We start from the raw sequence: 21,897 nt of genomic DNA, 5'->3' as shown, positions 1-21,897 counted from the left end.
AGGACCCCAACAATAGCATAAATGAAGGTCTATATTATCATTGGAAGAAGTTACTAGTACCCGATCCCGGTTTACAACAACAAGTCATACAATAGTGTCACAAAAGTTCACCCGCAGGACATCCAGGGGGAGAGAAAACCCTACAGACATGCCAAAGGTGGTTTTGGTGGGAAAATATGGCTAAAGATGTGAGTACATATATAAATGCTTCTTCTGTTTGTGCTAGACAAAAGGCATCTCATTGTGCCCCTGACGGTTTTTACAACCCTGGTTGGTCTCACAGATACCCTGTCTCTCCATCAGTATGGACATTATAACCAATCTTCCAACTGCTCAAGGCTACACTACCATTTTTGTAATTGTGGATCTGCTTACTAAAATGGCTAATTTTCTACCACTGAAAAAACTTCCCACAGCTAGAGAACTGGTGAATGTTTTCATCGAACAAATAGTAAGGTTACATGGGTTACCCTCCATTTTTATATCTGATTGAAAGACACAGTTCGTGTCCAGGTTCTGGCAAGGGATATGTACAGCACTGAATATTGATCATAGGTTATCCACAGCATACCATCCCCAAACTGATGGCCAAACAGAAAGAACAAATCGGACATTAGAACAATATTTACGCTGTCTCATGTGTACTATCACAAGTGACTGGGCTCAGGCTCTCCCAATGACAGAATTTGCATGCAACAACACCACCCATTCCTCCACTTCGGTGTCGCCCTTTTATTTCTGTACTGGGTGTCACCCTAATTCTTGCCCTTATTTCTGCCTTTACACCTAACAGAAATACCCGCAGTCAAAACAACACATCATGACACCCTTTTAGGCATATGGCCGAAGGCTACACAAGACTTGAGACATGCAAAAGACTCTATGAAACAACAAGCGGACAAACATTGTCGTCCTGCCCCTTTATATGAGGAAGGAGACCAAGTTTGATTGGCTACAAGAAACTTGAATTTAGAAAGGTCCAGGAAAACTACAACCCCAATATATAGGACTCTATCCGGTGAAGAAAGTGATGTCTCCTGTTACCTTAAAACTAGACTTACCTGAGGACATGTGTATCCACACTGTTTTTCACATTTTTTTGTTAAAGAAGTACAATCCCTTACCCGATCCCGAGAAACCCCCCTGCCTGTCACTATTGAAGGTAACTAAGAATACGAAGTGAAACACATTCTGGATTCATGGAGGCACAAAGACACTCTACTGCTTCATAGATTGGGTGGGGTATTCTCCATTAGATAGATTGTGGGAACCTGCAGAACAATTATATGCACCTGTCTTGGTGAGCCGTTTCCATGCCTTCATCCTTCAAAACCCCGCCCGGTAAATAAGCCTTTGGGTGGGAGAACTGTCAGACCCCAGGATGTAGCATAGAAAGTGCATTTTGTGTTTGGGCGTCTACAACCGCTTTTTATATTTCCAATTTGAACCTGCTTTTCTTCAAATTCTTTACGGAGCAAATGCCTTTATGTTTGCTGACAGGAGTCAGCCGTTGTTCCTTCTCCCTTGCGAAACGGTTAAAAAACGCCTAGCGCCAGCGAGCCATTGCTTGGCTTACTGGTCCTGGACTTGAAAACCCCCCCCACCCGCATATCGGAGCTGCGTCATCTGTATTACCTTCCTGACTCTTCTACGTCTGGCTGTTCTTGGTTCTGACTTCCTACTTTGGGTCGCCTTCTCTGGTCACATTCCCTACCTCGCCCCATCAACCAGCCTGCTCAGGACGTCAACGCCAACCACATTCCATTTTTCGGTGTTAAAAAGCATTCGGCGATGCGCAGACGCGTTCACATTTGTATAGCGGCTGGTGTTTGCAGACACAGAACACCCTACATCTTTCACACTCGGAGAAGTGTCTCCTTGTATCCGACAACGAACCGGATTTCGAGACAACTAATCCTCCCTGAAGCCAATTCTTAGCGCAGGAGCGCTAAAAGGTCTGTAAGCTGACCTTCTTCATTGTTTGTTTTCTTTTATTTTTGATGGACTTCAGATCACATTTATGGCAAGACTATTTCCTTATACCTTCCTAAAGACAATATATTAAGGAAGTTACTAAAACCTTTGTGAGGAATGATTGGAATTTCTCTTGCCAAATAGATTGGGGTTGGAAATAATTTATGGTGAGTAAATCCTTGATTGCCCTGGCATAAAATGAACTAACTAAAAGCGCGTTGAGAGAGAAATGTGTTGGATAGTATATTTGGTATTAATAGAATATTTATTTGTTCCTTTTCAGGTGGAGACAGAGTGTCGATTTCTGTTCTGGTGAAGTGGTGTGGTCCCTCCAAGAAACCTTCCCCCTGCCTCCCGGACAAGAGTATTCGAGGAGTGAGTAGTTATTAGAACTTCTCTTGGCACTAATGTCTGAGAGGGTGGGGGACTACTCTTCGCTCCTGTGGATTCTGACAAATCAGGTTAGTCGTTATTCTGCAAGTGACACTGTATTTCATAGTGTTAGCTAGTGCGCAAACAATCTCTCTTGCATTTACCTAAGGTACCGTTTTGGACACTCTGGGTCTGAGCCAAAGGTCAACTTATGTCCCACGCTCTCTGAGTAGAGTTAGCTTGGAATCTATCATGTGCTGGTGCAAATCTGTAAAGCAATTACTCAAGATGTGCTCCCTTATAAAGAAATTGTACAGCCCATCACAATCCTTTAGTATACAGAATCTACCCATGAGTGGTGTACCTGGTTCTCACTATCTGAACTATAGAAAATACCTATTTGGTGTTAGACCAAATTTGGGGATGAGGGCCTCTTTCATGTAACTTAGTCTGATGCATCTAGAGGTCCAATAGTGTAACCTTTTCAACAATGGGCATGCTCTTTTATAGTCAAACCCCCTAGTATTTCTCTGAGACTCAATGTATCTATAAAGCCACCATTTAAAGTGCAACCCACTTATCTTATCAATGTCATCCCCACCACATAATTAGCACCTGGTCTTTGGGGATGTGGACTTTATGTTTACCGCCTAGACGCTTCAGTATCACTGCCAATATTATCAATGGATTCACAGGCCCTCTGGAACCTCAAGTCCATCTTGCACTGGCTCCTCTCATGGCCCCTCAATGCAAGTGAGGCTGCCCCTGGGGTTACACACTCCTCTGATTCTGGAGCTGCCTTATTTTCATCCTCATCTTTGTCTTCCATCTGTGCCTCAGTATCCTTTGAGGTGGATTGTAGCAGCCAGATATCTTCCCAAGCTCTGGCTGCAATTTGCTAGTCCTCTTTTTTGGACACTCTGCTTAGCCTCAGCCCCCTTTCTGTGTACATCTTGCTTATCTCTGCCATGATTAGGTTCTCCACACCGGTCAGATCTACCGCCATGTTTTAAAAAGTTTAAGAGGCAAAAATTGAAGGATGGAATGAATTTAGGAAAAATAAGAAAATTACCCAAAATAAATCTAAGTCAAGTAAAAATCCAAAAAGTGATTTTTTTGCTGTTTAAAAAGGAATTTTCAATTTTAACTTTAATCACTGGTTCTGCAGACAAAAGTCCTGGATCCCACCGCTAAAATCCAATGTAAGAAATTGGGTTATTAGTCAAGAGAGCGGGTGACTACCCACCTTGAGTAATAATCACAATCCTTGTCAGGGTGAACCCTCCAAGTCACTAAATTATTATGAGCCCAAACCCCCCTACCCCTCTGATAAGTATGGCAGAGAGCAGATAGGCTTATCCTAGGGTGATGTGTAAGCGTTGATGTAGTACCAAAACAGTAATTATGTCAAAACAAAAAAAATTCAATTTAATGGATAAAATGACAAAAATCCCAAAAGATGACCAGGAAATATGAAATTCTAAAGTTTTAGATAGAAAAATAGATAGAGCTTCCTAAGTGTGATTTGAGGCCAACCATGATGATGCACAGGTCAGTGGCACAAAACAGTCTCAACCAGGTAAGAGGTTTCACCTTGGGACTTAGTCTTAAAGATGGAAGTCAAAAATCTTAACCAATGCAAGGCAGTAGGCTGCAGCTGAAGAGGGCTCTACCACTCGGATGACTGTTGGACACGGTTAGGTGAAGCCGTTAGTTTTAGTGGGAAAAGCTTAGAGTGGGAGAAATTCAAATTTTTCACCCAGGGATGTCCTCTCATAGGCAAGATTATTTTGATGCCTTGGCCCAGTCAAGATTTCTACATTCACACTTAGTCACTTTTTCGGAGCTTGAAATCCTTTAGAGGGGCAAAGCTGCAGGCTGTAGATTCAGAGGGCACTATGAGGCCGATACCTTCTCTGCAAGGTCTCTTGGAATTGGATTTGCTGCTGCAGAGAAGTTTGGAGTAGGAGAACCCTTAATCTTCAGTCCAGTGGCACCGCACCTTGGGTGGGCTTTGGCTTTAGAAGTTTGTCACTGTCCTCTGGAGTACTTGAAGTCAAAATGTTTTTAAGCTTCAGGTTTTCAGGAGTGGTAGGAGAAATCTAGCCACACACAGAAAAGGGTTCTAGGACCTCAGAAATAGCACTTCAGGGTCAGGACTCCCTCCAGCAAAGGCTACCGCAGGCTCCAGGGCAGGACAAGTTGCAGATGGGCAGCTGGGCAGTTTCAGGAAAGCCTCTTGTAGCATGGTTTGTCTGTGTAGTTTGAACAGGAGGTTAGTCTTCTGACTCTTGGTGTCCACGTCTTTGTCCTAGGTAGAAGAGGGAGCAGGTCCAAACCTTTAAGGCTTCACTTAGGTCACATACAGCAAGTCCATTCCTCTTCTGTTTTTCTGAAGAGGGTGCCAGGAGATGCCACATTTATGCATGCCACTATTTTGAATGTGGGGTTGACTCCTGGCCCCTCCCTAACCAATGAGGCATAAGTTCCCAGGTTTAACCCTACCCGCTGTTTACAGCATTTCCTATCTTCCCTACTGGAAACAATACCATAGTGACCCTAGCATGTAAACTCTAAAATGGTGAAACCTTTCTCCCCTGTTGCAGAGCTCACCCAGAGGTGTAGCCAGGGTATTGAGAAGACCCTCTTCTGTGGTCATTTCAAACCAGTTCTGGGGGTATCTCCACTCTCACTAGGATTGGTGCATGTCTGACGGGGGGAAAGGAAGGGGCCTGTCCTGTTGTCATTTGATATCTGCCTATGACAGGGGAGGCCCTTTGAAGTAAATTAACTTCCTGAGCGCTAGAGGAACAAAAATAACTACCCACATCCAAGTCTTTGTCTCTGCTCTGGAAGCAGTTTTCATTAGTAATTCAAGGCCTTTCACCAACTGGGTGATAGTTGAAAGGTTCTTGTAAATTAGTCCTCTGGAGTCTCAGGCAGGGAAATGGTAACTTTCTAAAAGTAACTTTTTCTTCATTGTTATCCTACTTCAACACTGAGTTACGCTTTTGATAAATATTAAAATGAGTTGTTGAATAATTTTTTCTTGCTGGTCCCTACTATGAGAAATTAATATTTAATATTGCTTCCCAGTGTTTCTCTATGGGCCAGACAACCTTCCTACAGAGAAAACAGTGGGTGCTAGTCACTGTGATGACATGTTAACATTAATTTTCTACATGTCATAATTTTAAATACCATACATCCTTCCTTCTGGACTAAAAGGCCAACATAGGGGTGACCTATTGTAATTTAGACGGAAGGTTTTGAGTTATCAAAAGAGTTTATGTTGACTGGGCAAACTGCAGTTTTCACAAGGGGTGGGTGGAACTTGCGGAATTTAACTCTGCAGAAGTTACATAAAAACTCAGCATGATTCCATTGAGTTCTGCCAACAGGTAGAAATAGACACTTAGGGCCCCATTAGGGCCCCATTAGGATGGCGGGCGGACTTTGTGGGAATGGCTGTTTATTGATTTGTTGTTTTTAAAGAAGAAAGGTATGTAGTATCCTGCAGCCCCATTCCCGCTGTGTCTGAACTGGTGTCCGGAATGCTGAGAGAGAAGGATGCAATAGATTCTTGGTGCGTAGTCTGAAGTAAAAGCTAGGAAAGAGTTGCAGTTGGGGATAAGATGGAGCCCTTATGGGATCTGCCTGCTCTTGATGTAACCGAAGGGACTAAAGAACGTACATCCTAGTTGAATGGCTGTAGACTCTTATATGAAGACCTTACCCTCAGATTTCAACACACATCAAGGGTGCCAGGGAGCCCCATCAAGGCTTTCACGTATATAGATATATTTACCCTATTGAACTCCATACTACAGTATAACTTAGACACTGCAGTCCGTGAGAATTCAAGAGGGGTTCGAAAATGTGAGATGGAGTTGGAAAAGTGCTGTGGAGGTACACTGTGCTTGCATTTCTCAAACAGAAGCAACTATTGTCAGACTGCTCTATGCAACAAAGCCTGCTCTGATTTGAGGTTGCCGCAAGTCACAGAAGCCAAACATATCAGGTGAGTGCAGGTGACAGCAGCCAGAATTACTAATGGAGTGGGTTTATTGGGGTTATTAATCACCCGGACAAAGTGAATTCATCCAAGACAGAGAAACCCATGATGGCGACAGTGCCAATGTGATGTTCCTCTGCCTGATGGTTCTGCCACACAGAACAGAGAGCTTGCATCCTTTGGTGCTCAAAGTTCAAATTGGTAGTGGAGCTGTCCCTTAATTAAACAGGTGGATGAGATGTTTCAGAAAGCTTCTCCTCAATATGATGGATATATTCTAACCCCATAACACCACAGTACCCACATTCGACACAGAAGCAGATCCTATTGTTATTTTTCTACGTGCTTCTTTAGAGCTCGGTAGGCTTCAAAGTCATGAAGAGAGGCCCTAGGATAAAACACTGCACCAACTAGAGGGTTATGAGCTTATACAAATACAATACAATCAGTAGATATTGTAATCTGTTTCTCTTTATTATTTACAGAACAGCGACAGGCAGATAGAGAGGAAAGGGGGGCCTTAAAGAGGTGTGCTCAGGTTTTGTCAAAGCAAGCAGCCATCTTCCAGGTAGGATGGCCGTGCATTTCATATCCATGATAACCATAGTAGAGTGTGCTAAACAGTGTGTATATATCAGTCTTACCAAAATGTTCTTGACCTCAAATAACAATTCATTTTTTTATACAGGTCTTACTTCTTACATTCCATTTCTTATGATGGAGCAAAACAGAATATTTCCTATGTATCAGTACCAGAGACAGAACGTTCTGACTTTCAATAAGGCTGTCCCAGCCAAAAGCTTGCCTTTCCCTACCTGAGTCCTCAGAAAAATAATATAACAATCTCTAGAAGGTAATACAAATTTTAGAATGCTTTTTTTTAATGTAATTCCGAGTTTTAAGTGATCAAGATATCACCAGCTATTGATTCTCATCTAGATTCATTGACACTACGCCAGCTTGCACATAAAACAAATCTGCAAGTTTGTTTGTGAAATGTATTTTATTAGAACATGTTTGTAATACATGATACTCTCCAGAGTAAATGTCAAGCAACTGAGGCGTAGGATTTGAATCCACTTCCAAGAAATGGTTGAAGAGAGCAGATTGGTACAGAGGCATGAACCTGTAGTGTTGCTGGGGTGAGAGAAGAGAGTCCTGAAAGAGCTACAATGGGACTTCTACCTGTGTGTAACCTCATGATGGCCCACATCTGGATTCCAGAGGGCTGTATTTACATCTGGTCTTTTAATTCTGATAATGTCAGGAATTACGAAAGGGTGTTATGGGATGAGAATTTTACCTTGCTTGCAGATTCTAAAAGGGTACTCAGATAATGCACTCTTATCAGGTGCCCCCTTGTTCCAGTGCAACTATGGATGAGACAAGAAGGCATTAAAAGGAGCTTATGCCCGTTGAAACAGTGCAGCTGTATTTTCGTTAAGTGTTATTCATTTTCTATTTCCTTTCCGGCCCACAGGCCTTTTGAATTTACTTCCAGTTTCTGTTTTACTGCAGAACCCTTGCTCTGGTTCTGATAGTTTCCATATCAGTTGAGGTTTTTTTATTTCACTTCTCCATGCTAGGGTTTGTCTCATACCATCTCATGATTCAGCATGCAAGGCGCCCTCCAGATAATAGCAGAGCATTTCCTAATGCGCACAGCCCATACCTCGGCTTTTCCTTCTCCCCACAGGTGGCCTGCCATGCTCATTTGTGAGCCTCACGCCCTACGATACAGTGTCATTCAAACAGTATCTATCATATTACTCAGACAACTAGATCCATCCAAATGTCCATCTGCAGACAGTTTTCCTTTTGCCACACACACACATTCTGGGACCATGTGTAGCCCAGTACAGTGTATATGCACAAAAACACACAAACACAAAACACCCTAGCACAGAGTGGCTACAAAAGATTCCAATTTGCATACCAAGACATCAATCCCAGGAACTTATGGTGGCCTGTGTATAGAACATCTGGGCTGTACGTGGGCAATGCCCTCCTACAATGAAAGAGTTGACATCACCAAAGTTTGTGTCTCACCACTGCATGGATATCTTAGGTTGGACTCACCAGTGGGAAATAAAGAAAAAGTTGTTTTTCAAACCTGCCTATGGCGTTTGTTTAGCACATCATTTACCCATGAGTTTCTTGGCCCTGGGTTTAACCTCTTCAGTGCTGGCCACGTTCAGCGGACGTCGCGTGCACTACCTCGCACGTCCGCTGAACGTTCCGGCCCCGCCCACGCAATAGAACGTTCCGCACCAGCGCGGAACGTTCGCGCAGCGGAGGGGTTCAGTAAAATACAGTTTGGCAGTTCAATGTGGAGAGACCAGTGGTGGCTGCCTCGCAACGGAGGTAGTTGGTGGAAATGGATTAAAAAATATAATAATAACAAAAAAATAAACATACCTTTTCCTTCGCCGCCGCGCCACCGCCACCTCTCTTTCTTCCTCTTCAGGTCTGCTACAGCACCAGAAGCACTCAGTCTTCCGGGCTCTCCCAGCCAATCATGGCGCTGCGGAAGCAGTGTCCTGATTAGTCTGAGCGTCCTGTTTGGATGCTCAGGCAGTGCCTGGGGAGGCTAGGCATGTTCTTGTGGAACATGCCAAGTGCGCATGACAGTTTGGCTGGGTCTGAGGGCTGACCAAACTGTCATGTGCACTTAGAGGAGTGCAAACCATTCCTCACTCTGTTTGGTGCCATAAAGCCCAACCCCGCCCCCACTTGGCTCTGAGTTCTGCATAGAAAAATAAAATGATTATAATGTCTTGTTATTATCATTTTCTTTTTCTTTTGTGCGCTGCTTAAATAGACTCAGACTTTCACAGCTTTTCTTAACTTTAGACAACCTGGCAATCTGCGAAGGGTTACCTGAAACCTGAGCAGTTTAATTGGAGGAAGCTCTGCAACATAGTGTGTGAATGTGCAGTATATTGGACTTCAGAGGAAATACAGAGATGCCAGCAAACTGGAGTAACATGTAGAACGGGGCACATGGACCATTTCCTGGGAATGAAAAACTATTTGGAAAATCTGCATTTGTCAGAGAGAATGTTTGCAGAGCTCTGCTCTTTTAGAATCATGCACCTTACGCCAGCCTGGGCCTGAGATGTGCCATAATAACTAAGATATGATGCATTTCTATTGCCTCCTAGAGATGGCAAACTGTGTGCTGCTTAGCGCTAAAACACAGGCCCCTTTGCACCACAGTGCATTGCAGGCAGGATTTTGCTTGTGCAGGAAGAGACCGCTCCTGCATGAAAACAATCCTTAACAGCATTTTCCTCTTTCTATGTGTACTGCAAAATGCAGCACACCTGGAAAGAGGAAATAACAAGGAGAAATAAAGACATTTCTCCTTGTCATGCCTAAATGGAGAGGAGTCGCATTCTGATACATTACCAGGTTTGTAAATCTTTCTAAATTTGAAAAAAGCTCCAACATTCATGAGTGGATGCATGTGAATGCCCATTTTCCACCCAGGGAACGCCTTCCCAATGTGGCTTTGCATGGTTTTGTAAGTAACAAAAATGATTTTGCATTGGGGTAGCACCACAAAATGAATACAACTCAGATACAAGGGGCCAGATGTATGAATCCGTTTGCGATTCGCAAACGCCGGAATTCGCAGAATTCCGGCGTTTGCGAATCGCATACTGTGTTTTGGTATGTATGTGCACAGTCGCAAAATAAGGAATCGCAAAAATTGCGATTCCTTATTTTGCTCAAGCATTTAAGGAATCGCAATTTTGCGATTCCTTAAATGCTATGCATCAAACATTTATTTTTGCGACTCCTCCTTAAGAAATGCAAATTACCACCAACTTGAAGATGGTGGTAATATGCGAATTCTTTCACAAATGCACTTTTTTGCATTTGTGAAGGTGGCCTGTGGCGCACATACATGCCCTTAGGGCATGTATGTACGCCATATGCGCACACATGTCAATTTCAGAGGTGCAGCAGGGTGTCCAAAAGACACCCTTGCACCCTTAAAATTATTCTCAATTTGCGATTAGCAAATTGCGAATCGCAAATTGAGAATAATTTCACAATCATTCCTTTGGGCCTCCTGGCCCATAGAAATGAATGGGAAATTATTCCTTAATTGCGATTAGCAATTTGCTAATCGCAATTAAGGAATTTTAAGAAATCGCTAAAAAATAGCGAATTTCTACATACATACCATTTTGCGATTCTCAAATAGCTATTCCTTAAAAATCGCTATTTGAGAATAGCAAAAGGGTATCTTGATACATCTGGCACAAAATCTTAGTAAACTTGCCCCAGAATTTTTACAGGGAACCTATCAAATACAATCCAATATTTTTTCAAGTGTGCTCCCTGCCTTTGATTTAACACAAAAGAGCCACGCGAGATTTAATTTTTCAATTATATATCCCTCATGCTTCTACTCAACATAGCATCCGTTGTTGGACATACACAAAAATATGACAGGATGTCCTCAGACACCACCAGGACTCATGCTTCATCATAGGACAACCCATGCTCTCCATAAACCCAGTTTGATGGAGAGCGGGCCTTCACCCGGAGTCAGGGAGGCACTGCTATCTAAGAACGGGCCCGTGATCTAGATAAACTAAACACCAATGTGACATCCTGAACCAACCTTTATATTTACTAGAAATGACACTTGTACCATTAACCTGTTTCTGCCTGGTGGCTCATGTGAGTCCATGGCATTCCTCAGGATGGAAACACGGGATCCTGGTATGGCAAATATACACTAATTATGCCACTACTAAGAGAAAGGGTGACCTGTGTCAACCTCTTTTGTATTTGACCTATAAGTACCTGTAACAGATAAAGATAATATTGAGATATCGCCTAGTGTAGATCACGGATATGTACAATCATAGCTAACCATCAGCATGCAACATGTTCATGCTCGGTGAGAAGTGTCACTGCACATGTGAGATAATCAGAAACAATTTTTTTATCGAGTTGTGAGACCTGCTCACAATCGTAACCCAGTATCTGTTCATCTGTTCCCCATGAAGGAAGGGCTCAGGAACCCCTGTAGTCACACTCTAAAAGTAACAATGGAAAGGACTTCACCATCAGCCAGTTATAGCATCTACCCCCATTTGCAGTAAAATACATCATGGGATTCAAAATCCCCGACACATCCACCCTCTTACTTTGTCAGGGTGTGTTCTTTTCAAGAAACTTGATCGTGTCTGCTCCTTCATCCGGACGTGAGGAGGAGGGTCGGGATGCATATTTATAGGGAGTCTTCATGCCGATTGAAATCGCAGCTGTAGTCACTCATAATGCCTAACCGCTGAGGGGCAATTGCCTTCACCTGTGGCGGCATTTCTAAGACAGTGCTTGGTATGCTTCTCTACACAACATCGGTCCTGACATCAATACAGCAGCATATCAAACTGGCCAATCCTGGTCGTCCATTTAAGGTTCATGGTACTCGTAGTCCCGGACTCGTAAATTACTCGGTCAAAGCCCACCGGCTGGGAGAGCCCCAATATATATGGGTCCTGTTCCCTGGATGAGGGCCTTCCTGCATGGTGTGGCTATGATTAGTGATGTCATAAAGGCGGCACCCATGGGGGACCACACACGGTCCCTACCTCGGATGCTCATGGGACTTGTGGTCCCAGACAATGGTCCAGTCAGTCCTATTGCTTTTCAATGTTTGGTAGTTGTTTCACCCTGAGTGCTGATTTCTCTCTGCATGTGGGTCTCGATCTCCTACACTGTGATTAAAAAAAACAAATCAATTGTATGACAAATAAAATATGCTCCGTTGGCATTATTAGGGATAGTCATGGGATTTAGAAAATACGAGTCATTATGAGTGTTTACCGAGATGTACCGGTGTACCCCATGCATCCAATGTGAGTGTGCATGCGCTGCACAGACTTTATTAATATGATGTAGTACAGATGTAAATGTATGTCCGTTATCCAGAGTTTATATAAGACATAATGCATCTTGGTGGATCAAGACTGCCTTATAGTGTTGTAATCATATGCAATTAGGTCTTTAAACTAATTGTAACCATGGTATTTCAACGTTTAGCCCCTTCTCCCATGTTCTCAATCGGTACACCCATCTTTATTCTCTATGAACAGGTTTTTTGAAGGTTTGGGGAGTAAGTGTTTAAGTTTCTCTAGAATCACCCATGTCATGTCTATATCTTTATGTGCCACCCTGTTCACGGTCTTTCTGATTCCATTGTGATGGCAGGCATTCCATACTGGTATCATAGAATGTGCATGTTACTATGCTAGATGTTCACTAATCAGACACCACAGCTTGGTTTCAGCTGTTCATTCAACAGCTGAGCAACGGATGCAGGTGTGGCAGACAGCATATTCACTTATGTTCAGACATGAGCATAGGCCATGTCGCTGGATGTTGCCTTTTCCAAGGTGCAAAAACGAAAGCCATTCCTAATCACAAACTGCACTTCTAAAGTTACTACAGCCAAAAAACCCAAAACAACAGTAAAGTACTCCAGCTCGGAAATGGAGTACATCCAGCATTGCACATAGCCAACCACTGCTACTGCAACACCCTACCATAGAAAATAATGAAGTTAGGGACATAAAGTAAAACCACAAAGGAAATCATGTTAAATTAAATTAAGTATTAATAGTAATTAAACATTTAAAAATATATATATATAATATGTAATGGTGGAAAATAAATGAAAATTATAAAAATATTTTAATGGCTTTGCATTTACAAATGAATGCAAAAATAAATGTTAATAAATATAAGTAAATTACTTTTAATTATTTTGACACATTACTTTTAATCATTAATAATGCATAATATTTGTTTTACTTTAGGTGGGAATAAATGTATTTAGTTAAGCTTCAGAAACATTAATTTAATGGGGAATTGATTATATTTTAACTAATTTAGGGGCCGATTATGATGGCGGACGGACCTGAGTCCGTCCGCCACCATAGAGTAGGAGGGACCGTCCACAGGGGCAGCGGCGGTCCCTCCATGCAAATTACGATGTGACCGCCAGGGTGGCGGTCACATCCTGTATTAATAACATTGCGGCGGGTGCTGCTTCAAGCAGCACCCACCGCAATGTTAAAAATGCATGTATTACATTTACATGCACAAAGCGGCAGGCACCGTGCGGTGCCTGCCGCTTTGTGCATGTAAATGTTGGGGGGTACCATAGGTACCCCCCATGTGCACCCCCCACCCCCCAACACCCTGGGGGCCCGCAACGGGCCCCCAAAAGCAAAAGTCCACATGCTTTTCCACGGCGGAAAAGCCGCCGCGGAAAAGCATGTCTCCGTGCAAATCTTAATTTGGCTGACGGTCTCTTGCAGACACCGTCACCAAATAGCCCTCCCACACCGCGGATCAGCGGCGGACGGACCTGCCGTCCGCCGCTGGTCCAACCGCAATCCCACCGCCATCCTAATCTGGCGGTGGGTGTTCTATGTGGCTGCAGCGGTGAATCCGCATACTCCGGGCCGGCGGTGGCTTCTGCCGGCCAGGAGTATGCGGATTCACCGCAATCATAATGAGGCCCTTAATGTTAAATTAAGAATTTAAAACATAGGTATTTAGTTCTATGATTACAATAAATAGCTAAAAATAATGAATGTTCATATTTTACATAAGAAATATTTCAACAAACTTTTAATATGTTGAATCATTTTTTTTACTTATTCCTATACTTAACCACATATAGACATTGCAATCAAAGATGTGATCGCTGTATGGAAAAGTATAGGGAGAAGTTGTCTATACTTTAGCATAGGTAGATCTCCACCCTGCTGGCAGAGATCTCCATCCAGTAAAGAATAGGGAAGGGTAAAACAGTTTTTTTCAACTTGGAGAAAGTTTGTTTTATATATTTATTTTAAATGTAGTACAAAAGAGAAAATGCTGCAGCATTATTAATTACATTTTGAATAAAAAACGTAATTAAAATACGTTAAATTGCATTAAACATATTTTTCTTAAAGTTAGGTTAAAAACTAAATTCCTCCCTAATATACAAAGTGACATTTTTATTATGCATTAAAAATGAATAAAAGTAATGCATAATATTAATTTAAAGTATTATGTCTATATTTAATAAAAATTTATCACTACTTTTTTATTTAAAACATTACAATAGTTTACAATTAAATTAAAAATATATTTTACCATTAAATGATAAGTATTTATATTTTCAAATGTTAACATTTAAGTCCATGTTTCCATTGGTTTTTATTGGAAGTTGTTACACTATAAGTGATTGTCCATGTGTGTTGCTTGACCTAAAACCGTTTGTTTTTGTAGTAACTTACACCTGTAAGTTAGGCTTCACTCCATTTTCAGGGGTGGAGTGGTGTAGGTCTACACTTTTGAGTAACTTTACACTCAGATTTTGTGAATTGTCAAAAGTGGTAAAGTTACTCAGAAGTGTAAGAGTAAGATTATACACGTAGACTACCCACAAGTCTAACTTACCTATGTGAGTAGCCCCATTAGAGCGTACTGGTTGTACAACGTAGGTGTGGTCGTGTTTGGTAATGATAAACTGATAACCGAAGGTGAAATTGTGAAGAGAACAGGAGCCATTGTCGATGTTCCTGATGGTCTTGAACTGCTTCGCCATGTTGTAGACGCTATGGGCAATTGATGCAAAGGGGCCACTCGCAACAACACCCGCAGAAGAGTTGGTCTGAAGGCAACTGGAATCCTTCGCAAGATCTCTGTCCGAGAGCCAATGCAGACTGGTGTTAAAGCTGTTGACAGTTTGGTACCCATTGGCCGTAGTCAGCGTGAGTTGATTATTGGCGACAGGCAGACTGGTAAAGCCTCAATTGCTATTGATACCATCATTAACCAGAAGAGATTTAACGATGGAACAAAATAAAAAATGAAAACTTTACTGTATTTATGTTGCCATTGGTCAGAAAAGATCCACAGTAGCTCAACTGGTCAAGAGACTCACCGATGCAGATGCCATGAAGTACACCATTGTAGTTTCTGCCGCTGCTTCTGATGCTGCTCCTCTTCAGTACCTGGCTCCTTACTCTGGCTGCTCCATGGGGGAATACTTCAGGGATAAAGGCAAACATGCATTGATCATCTACGATGATTTATCCAAATAGGCTGTCGCCTACCATCAAATGTTCCTGCGGCTGCGTCACCCCCAGGCCGTGAGGCTTATCCCGGCAATGTGTTCTACCAGCACTCTCGTCTGTTGGAATGAGCGGCCAAAATGAACGATCAGTTTGGAGGTGCTTCTCTGACTGCCCTGCCTGTGATTGAGACCCAAGCAGAAGATGTGTCTGCCTACATTCCAACAAATGTAATCTCACCACTGACTGGCAGATCTTTTAGGAAACTGAATTGTTTTACAAGGGTATCCACCCTGCCATCAATGTTAGGGCTCTCTGTATCCCATGGTGGATCTGCTGCTCAGACTAAAGCCATGAAACAGGTGGCCGGTTCGATGAAGTTGGAGCTTGGCCAGCACTGCGAGGTTGCAGCTTTTGCTCAATTTGACTCTGATCTTGATGCTGCTACACAACAGCTGCTGAATCATGGTGTGCATCTGACAGAACTGCTGAAGCAAGGTCAATAGGTCCCTATGGCCATAGAAGAAAGATTTTGCTGTGATTTCACCTCTGAGGCGGAAGCCGGAGGTACTCTGTGCTCCCTTGCACGCTGGGATATTTTAAAAGGTGATTTAGTAAAGAATCATATTTTTTCTTAAAATTGTGTATAATATTTTAAATAGATCGTTTTTATCCCTGAATCGACCTCGAGACGAGATTACATCGCCGAGGCCCTTTACATCCCTTCAAGCCGCTTTTCCAGGCGCTGGGAACCCCTGAGCATCACTTTAGGCGCCATTTTAGATTGGGAAGGCAGGCCGGATTGCTCGGCGCCCCTCCCACTCCCCTTGGATATTTAAGGGCGAGGCATTGCTACTAACAGTGATTTTGCTGTGATTTCACCTCTGAGGCGGAAGCCGGAGGTACTCTGGGCTCCCTTGCACGCTGGGATATTTTAAAAGGTGATTTAGTAAAGAATCATATTTTTTCTTAAAATTGTGTATAATATTTTAAATAGATCGTTTTTATCCCTGAATCGACCTCGAGACGAGATTACATCGCCGAGGCCCTTTACATCCCTTCAAGCCGCTTTTCCAGGCGCTGGGAACCCCTGAGCATCACTTTAGGCGCCATTTTAGATTGGGAAGGCGGGCCGGATTGCTCGGCGCCCCTCCCACTCCCCTTGGATATTTAAGGGCGAGGCATTGCTACTAACAGTGATTTTGCTGTGATTTCACCTCTGAGGCGGAAGCCGGAGGTACTCTGTGCTCCCTTGCACGCTGGGATATTTTAAAAGGTGATTTAGTAAAGAATCATATTTTTTCTTAAAATTGTGTATAATATTTTAAATAGATCGTTTTTATCCCTGAATCGACCTCGAGACGAGATTACATCGCCGAGGCCCTTTACATCCCTTCAAGCCGCTTTTCCAGGCGCTGGGAACCCCTGAGCATCACTTTAGGCGCCATTTTAGATTGGGAAGGCGGGCCGGATTGCTCGGCGCCCCTCCCACCCCCCCACGCCCCCTCCTTTCTCCCATGCCCCATTTACCATGGATATAAGAAAGGGACTTAGCCGACCGCGCAGCGGGCGGGCGCAGCGGGCGCGCCGGCGGCGCGCCAAAGGCGCGCCAAAGGCAAGCCCGTCTGCGCCCGTCCGCGCCTGGCCCGGGCCTAGGGCCATCCCCCCTGGCTCTAACCCACTACCACCAGGAGGTTACTACTCCTCCCTCCAGCTTCGACAGCTACGTCCCCCGATCCTTCAGGCGTGCACAATCTCAAACCCCTATTCCTTGCCTTCTAGTGCGGTCTCATGCTGCGGGGGCTGTAAAACACCCATACCTTCCGCCCATAAAATCCCCCTCGGCAACATGAAAAGTAATATGAAAGCGTACAATATTGCCCTCTCTAATGTCCGTTCAGCAGTTAAACATCGTCAGGACATCCATGAGCTGCTCAATGACTACAATATTGACCTACTTTTCATAACCGAAACCTGGATGGACGAAGCGTCCAGTCCTGATGTAGTGATTGCTTTACCTAGCGGGTATGTTATACACAGACTGGACAGACAACTGAAGAAAAAAGGTGGTGGCATAGCTATCATCGCACGGGATACTTTTTCTGTCAGGACTAAAATGATCACCCGATCCTCCTGCGAAGCCCTAGAATTTGCCATTAATCTGTCCCCAACTTATACATTTAAAGGCATCCTTCTATACCGCCCTCCGGGGCCCAGGAATGAATTCATTTCAGATTTTAGATCTCTATTGGAAGTATTTGCCCTCGAAAAATCTCTCACGATCTTAGGCGATTTTAACTTTCATTTTGATTTGCCTGAAAATCCAGATACGGCTACTCTTTTAGCAGATATGACCACTTTCGGCCTTTACCCTCTGGTCATGTCTCCCACGCATGATGGGGGCCACTCCCTGGATGGCATATTCACTAATACAGGGGGTATACAAGTCACCCAAATACTTCCTCTGACATGGACTGACCACCATCTTATTCTGGCTTCACTGTCAGCACAGGACTCTCCCAATGGCAAATTGGGTACCAACCCCCGTCAACCTTATTTGGCATGGGACGACATAGACATCTCTAGGTTACAAGCAAACCTCACTGATACTACCCCGTTATTATCCACTAATCCTAACATCGCAATGTCCCAATACCATGAATGGGTAAGCTCGGCAGCCTCGGAACTGGTTCAGACCAAACAACGATCCCGTAACAGATCTGCCCCGTCAGCGCCATGGTACTCTGCTGAGCTGCGCAGCCAGAAGCAACTGTGTAGGAACTGTGAGAGGCACTGGCGGAAAGATTATACTGATGAAGCCAAAACTAAGTATAAAGATGCAATGGCCAAATACAAAATTTTAATCTGTGAGGCAAAGAAAAAATATTACTGTGAAAAAATAGAACTAGCTAAAAATTCCAGAAAACTTTTGTTTGAAACCACCAAACAGTTAGCTGGGTTTTCTTCTGATTTGACCCCTCCCCCTTCCCAATCGCTTTGTAATGACCTTGCAAATTTTTTCTTTACCAAAGTTGAGGACATTTACAGTGTCTTCGCTAATAATGCAATCACTCGCCACACTTTTTCCCCGTCACATAATGGTCCTAACTTATTGCAGTTCATAGAAGTAGATATTCCTCAGGTACGAAATATCATATCATCCATCAAATCAGGCTCTGCATCGGACCCATGTCCCCTGAAAACCCTACGCCCGATTATTGAAACTGTTCTTCCGTCCATAACCACGATCTGCAATTCTGTGTTCAGCACGGGTATCTACCCAGAGTTTCTAAAAAGGACACTTGTAAAACCCCTCCTCAAAAAACCCAACCTAGACAAGGATGATCCTAAAAGTTATCGTCCTATCGCTAGTTTGCCTCTCTTAGCGAAAGTAGTTGAAAAATTTATGAATTTTCAACTATCCTCCTTTGTCGAGGAAAATAGGTTACTGGACGAATCACAGTTTGGCTTTCGCCAATTCCACGGAACAGAGACGGCCTTGGTTAAAGCAGCGGACGATATTAGATCTATCCGGGATGAAGGAGGCACAGCAGTTCTTATTCTGCTGGACCTATCTGCAGCATTCGACACGGTCGACCATGTCACCTTGGTCGACCGTGTCGGTGGCTTGGGCATCCAAGGGAACGCCAGAGGACTCATCGCCTCATTTCTAGCGGGGAGGTCTCAGGTGGTTACCATCGGACCGTTCAAATCACCTTCTTTGTCACTGCCATGCGGAGTTCCCCAAGGCTCATCCCTTAGTCCGACTTTATTTAACATTTATGTGTCGGACCTTGCCAGAGTCATCAAGGCACATGGGATGAGCCTTACCTCCTACGCAGATGACACGCAGTTGGTCCTAGCAGTCAAAAACGATGGGCCTAAGATTGCCAGTAATTTCAATCAGGGCATGCAGGCAATTGGGAGCTGGATGGCTGCCAATTGCCTGAAATTAAATTCCGACAAATCGGAAGTTGTCATTTTTGGCAAATTATCCCCGGAATGGCCCTCACCCTGGTGGCCTTTATCCATGGGCCAGCCCCCGGCACCGACCGATAAGGTGAGGAACTTGGGGGTGGTGTTCGACAATCGCCTGAATTTCCTACCTCATGCAAACCAGATCTCCTCCTCTGCTTTTCATAAATTACGGATCATAAAAAAAATCTTACCATTCCTACCTGAAAATGCTGGTAAAACCCTGGTCACGCACCTGGTTCTATCCACCTTGGACTACTGTAACGCTTTGTTCTTGGGCGCCCAAGAGAAGGTGCTTCAAAAAATGCAGATCATTCAGAATGCTGCCGCTAGGTTACTTGGGCGCATTCCAAAATACCAGTCAGTGTCAACCACCATAAGACAGCTGCATTGGCTGCCGGTGAGAAAGAGGATCGAATTCAAGTCCCTATGCCTGGTATATAAAGCATTACACAATATAGGGCCTGCTTTCTTGACCCAAAATCTCATCCCTTACCACCCTGCTAGAACGTTGCGTTCATCTTCTTTACAGGAACTACTGGTACCTCGCACAAAATCGGTAGCGTGGGGTGACAGAAGATTCCTGGTAGCCGCCCCGAAATTGTGGAATACTGTCCCACTGACCATTAAAAAGAGTACCTCTCTCTGGATGTTTCGCAAACAGCTCAAGACCTGGCTCTTTAAACAATAATACTTCAATCTCCTTGGTGGTTATACACTGCAGAAATCTCAGCGCCGAGATGCCCGAGGGCCTTCGTTCGCGCTTTATAAGTGTTTTAATAAATAAATATTAAATAAATAAATAAATAAAGAGCAGGTAACAGTAATCTGTGCTGGTGTTAGAGGATACCCGGACAAATTGGAGCCTTCAAAGATCACAAAGTTTGAGAGTGTGTTTGTTGCTTACATCCGTATCCAGCACCAGGAGCTTTTAGCCACTATCAGGACCGATGGAAAGATTTCAGAGCAGACTGATGCCAAGATGAAGGAGATTGTGGTGAACTTCCTGTCCACCTTCGAAGCATAACCATCCCACAGACTTAATTTTGGAATCGCCAGTCCTCTTGAGACTCTTTGAAATTATACTCTGGTCCCATTCTCCATAAACTATTGAAGCATTTATACTTTTGTTGTACAGAAATGTCTCTAATTGAGAATAAATATGTACCATAAAAAGTGTTGATAATGGAATTGCAAAAAAAAAATGTTTAAAAAAAGAGTGTACTGGTTGAACTTTCACTGAATATGTTACTGAATATGTTACATTTAGGGCTCCCTGAGTTCCGATTTTGCTCGTTTTTAGAGATAAATACAGAAAACAACTTGATTCCTGGCTATATTTATTTTTTAAAGTAGGACATAAACAGAAAATAGGCCTCCTATACAGATATGTTCAAAACTGTCAATCAGGATTGCCAGGCGAATGGCTGGTCTGACCTACAGACAGTCGCAGAGAATAATATAAAGGTCTCCCCTCCCCCACTCACCCCAACACAATATCAATTTCAAGTCTCAATGTATAAATGCTTAAGAGTAACTTTGGAACTTCAGGCAAAAGCTTGGGAATCCAGAAGTAAAAGCATACAAAATAAAATGCGAATAATTACCTTGAAAAGTGGATTCTGGTATGCCGAGTCCAGATTCATAGATCGTCTGTGATTTGCCTTCAAAGAGCCCGTAGGCTAAGCTGACGTACCCCCCAGAAGCATTATTCGCAGATAATTCTGTGAACGCGATCCTGCTCGACACCCAGTCCTGTGTTCCGAGGGAAGTGCAAACGAGTACGAAGGACCCCACACTGGCGAGGAAGCCGGCCATGAACATGGAGGTCTTTTTCCTGGACGGCATGGTGACGCCCTTTAGAGGGGAGCTGTTCTGCCCGTCTCCCTCTTTACGAAAGCCCTGCTGTGAAAAGGAAGGCGCCCAGGACTCCAGATGTGTCTCAGCGGCTCATTTCCCTCTCATGGGATGTAGGGAAACTTTGTACCAACCAAGGCAATAAAGGCGGTTAGACTTTGGTCGGGAGAGAAGTGTTGCTATAGAGACTGCAGCCCGGTGTAGCAGAACATTCGGGAATAAGTCACTACTATGTCCATGAATAGTCTAGTCTTTTATTGCCTGTTTCCAAACAAATAAGCATCCACCGATAGGTCATAAATGAAAGTAAAAATACAATGAAAATGTACCTGTTTGTACATTGCAGCTAGTGGGTTCTCTTGTCGCTTATCATCTGTCAGCAGCGGAGGGCGCCAATTAGAGCCGAGTGCGGATTGTTTCCATAAACTAAAACTAATATTTCACCTGGAAGTTCTGGAGATACACTTTCAGTACGCGGCTTAAACACTCAGAACTTCCTTATGCATGACTGTTGTGAAATGTGCCCTTCAATAAGGAAAGAGTGCTTAATTGCTCGATCTCTCCTAGCTGTCAGACTAGTTTCATTATTTTGATGCACGATAA

General features: G+C 43.5%; 1 protein-coding gene across 1 annotated transcript in view; it reads right to left on the bottom strand.

Annotated features, from left to right (window-relative positions):
* Positions 1-21,442, bottom strand: part of CLRN3 (clarin 3) — an 87,918-nt gene extending 66,476 nt beyond the window's left edge. The window contains exon 1 of the mRNA XM_078643510.1: positions 21,045-21,442. Coding sequence (XP_078499636.1) covers positions 21,045-21,285 — 241 coding nt within the window. The 5' untranslated portion in view covers positions 21,286-21,442. The remainder of the gene's footprint in view (positions 1-21,044) is intronic.
* Between the last annotated feature and the right edge of the window lie 455 nt (positions 21,443-21,897).

This window comes from Lissotriton helveticus, chromosome 5_1 (genome assembly GCF_964261635.1).
Source record: "Lissotriton helveticus chromosome 5_1, aLisHel1.1, whole genome shotgun sequence".
NCBI classification, from domain to species: domain Eukaryota; kingdom Metazoa; phylum Chordata; class Amphibia; order Caudata; family Salamandridae; genus Lissotriton; species Lissotriton helveticus.
This window is presented reverse-complemented; position numbering and strand designations above follow the sequence as displayed.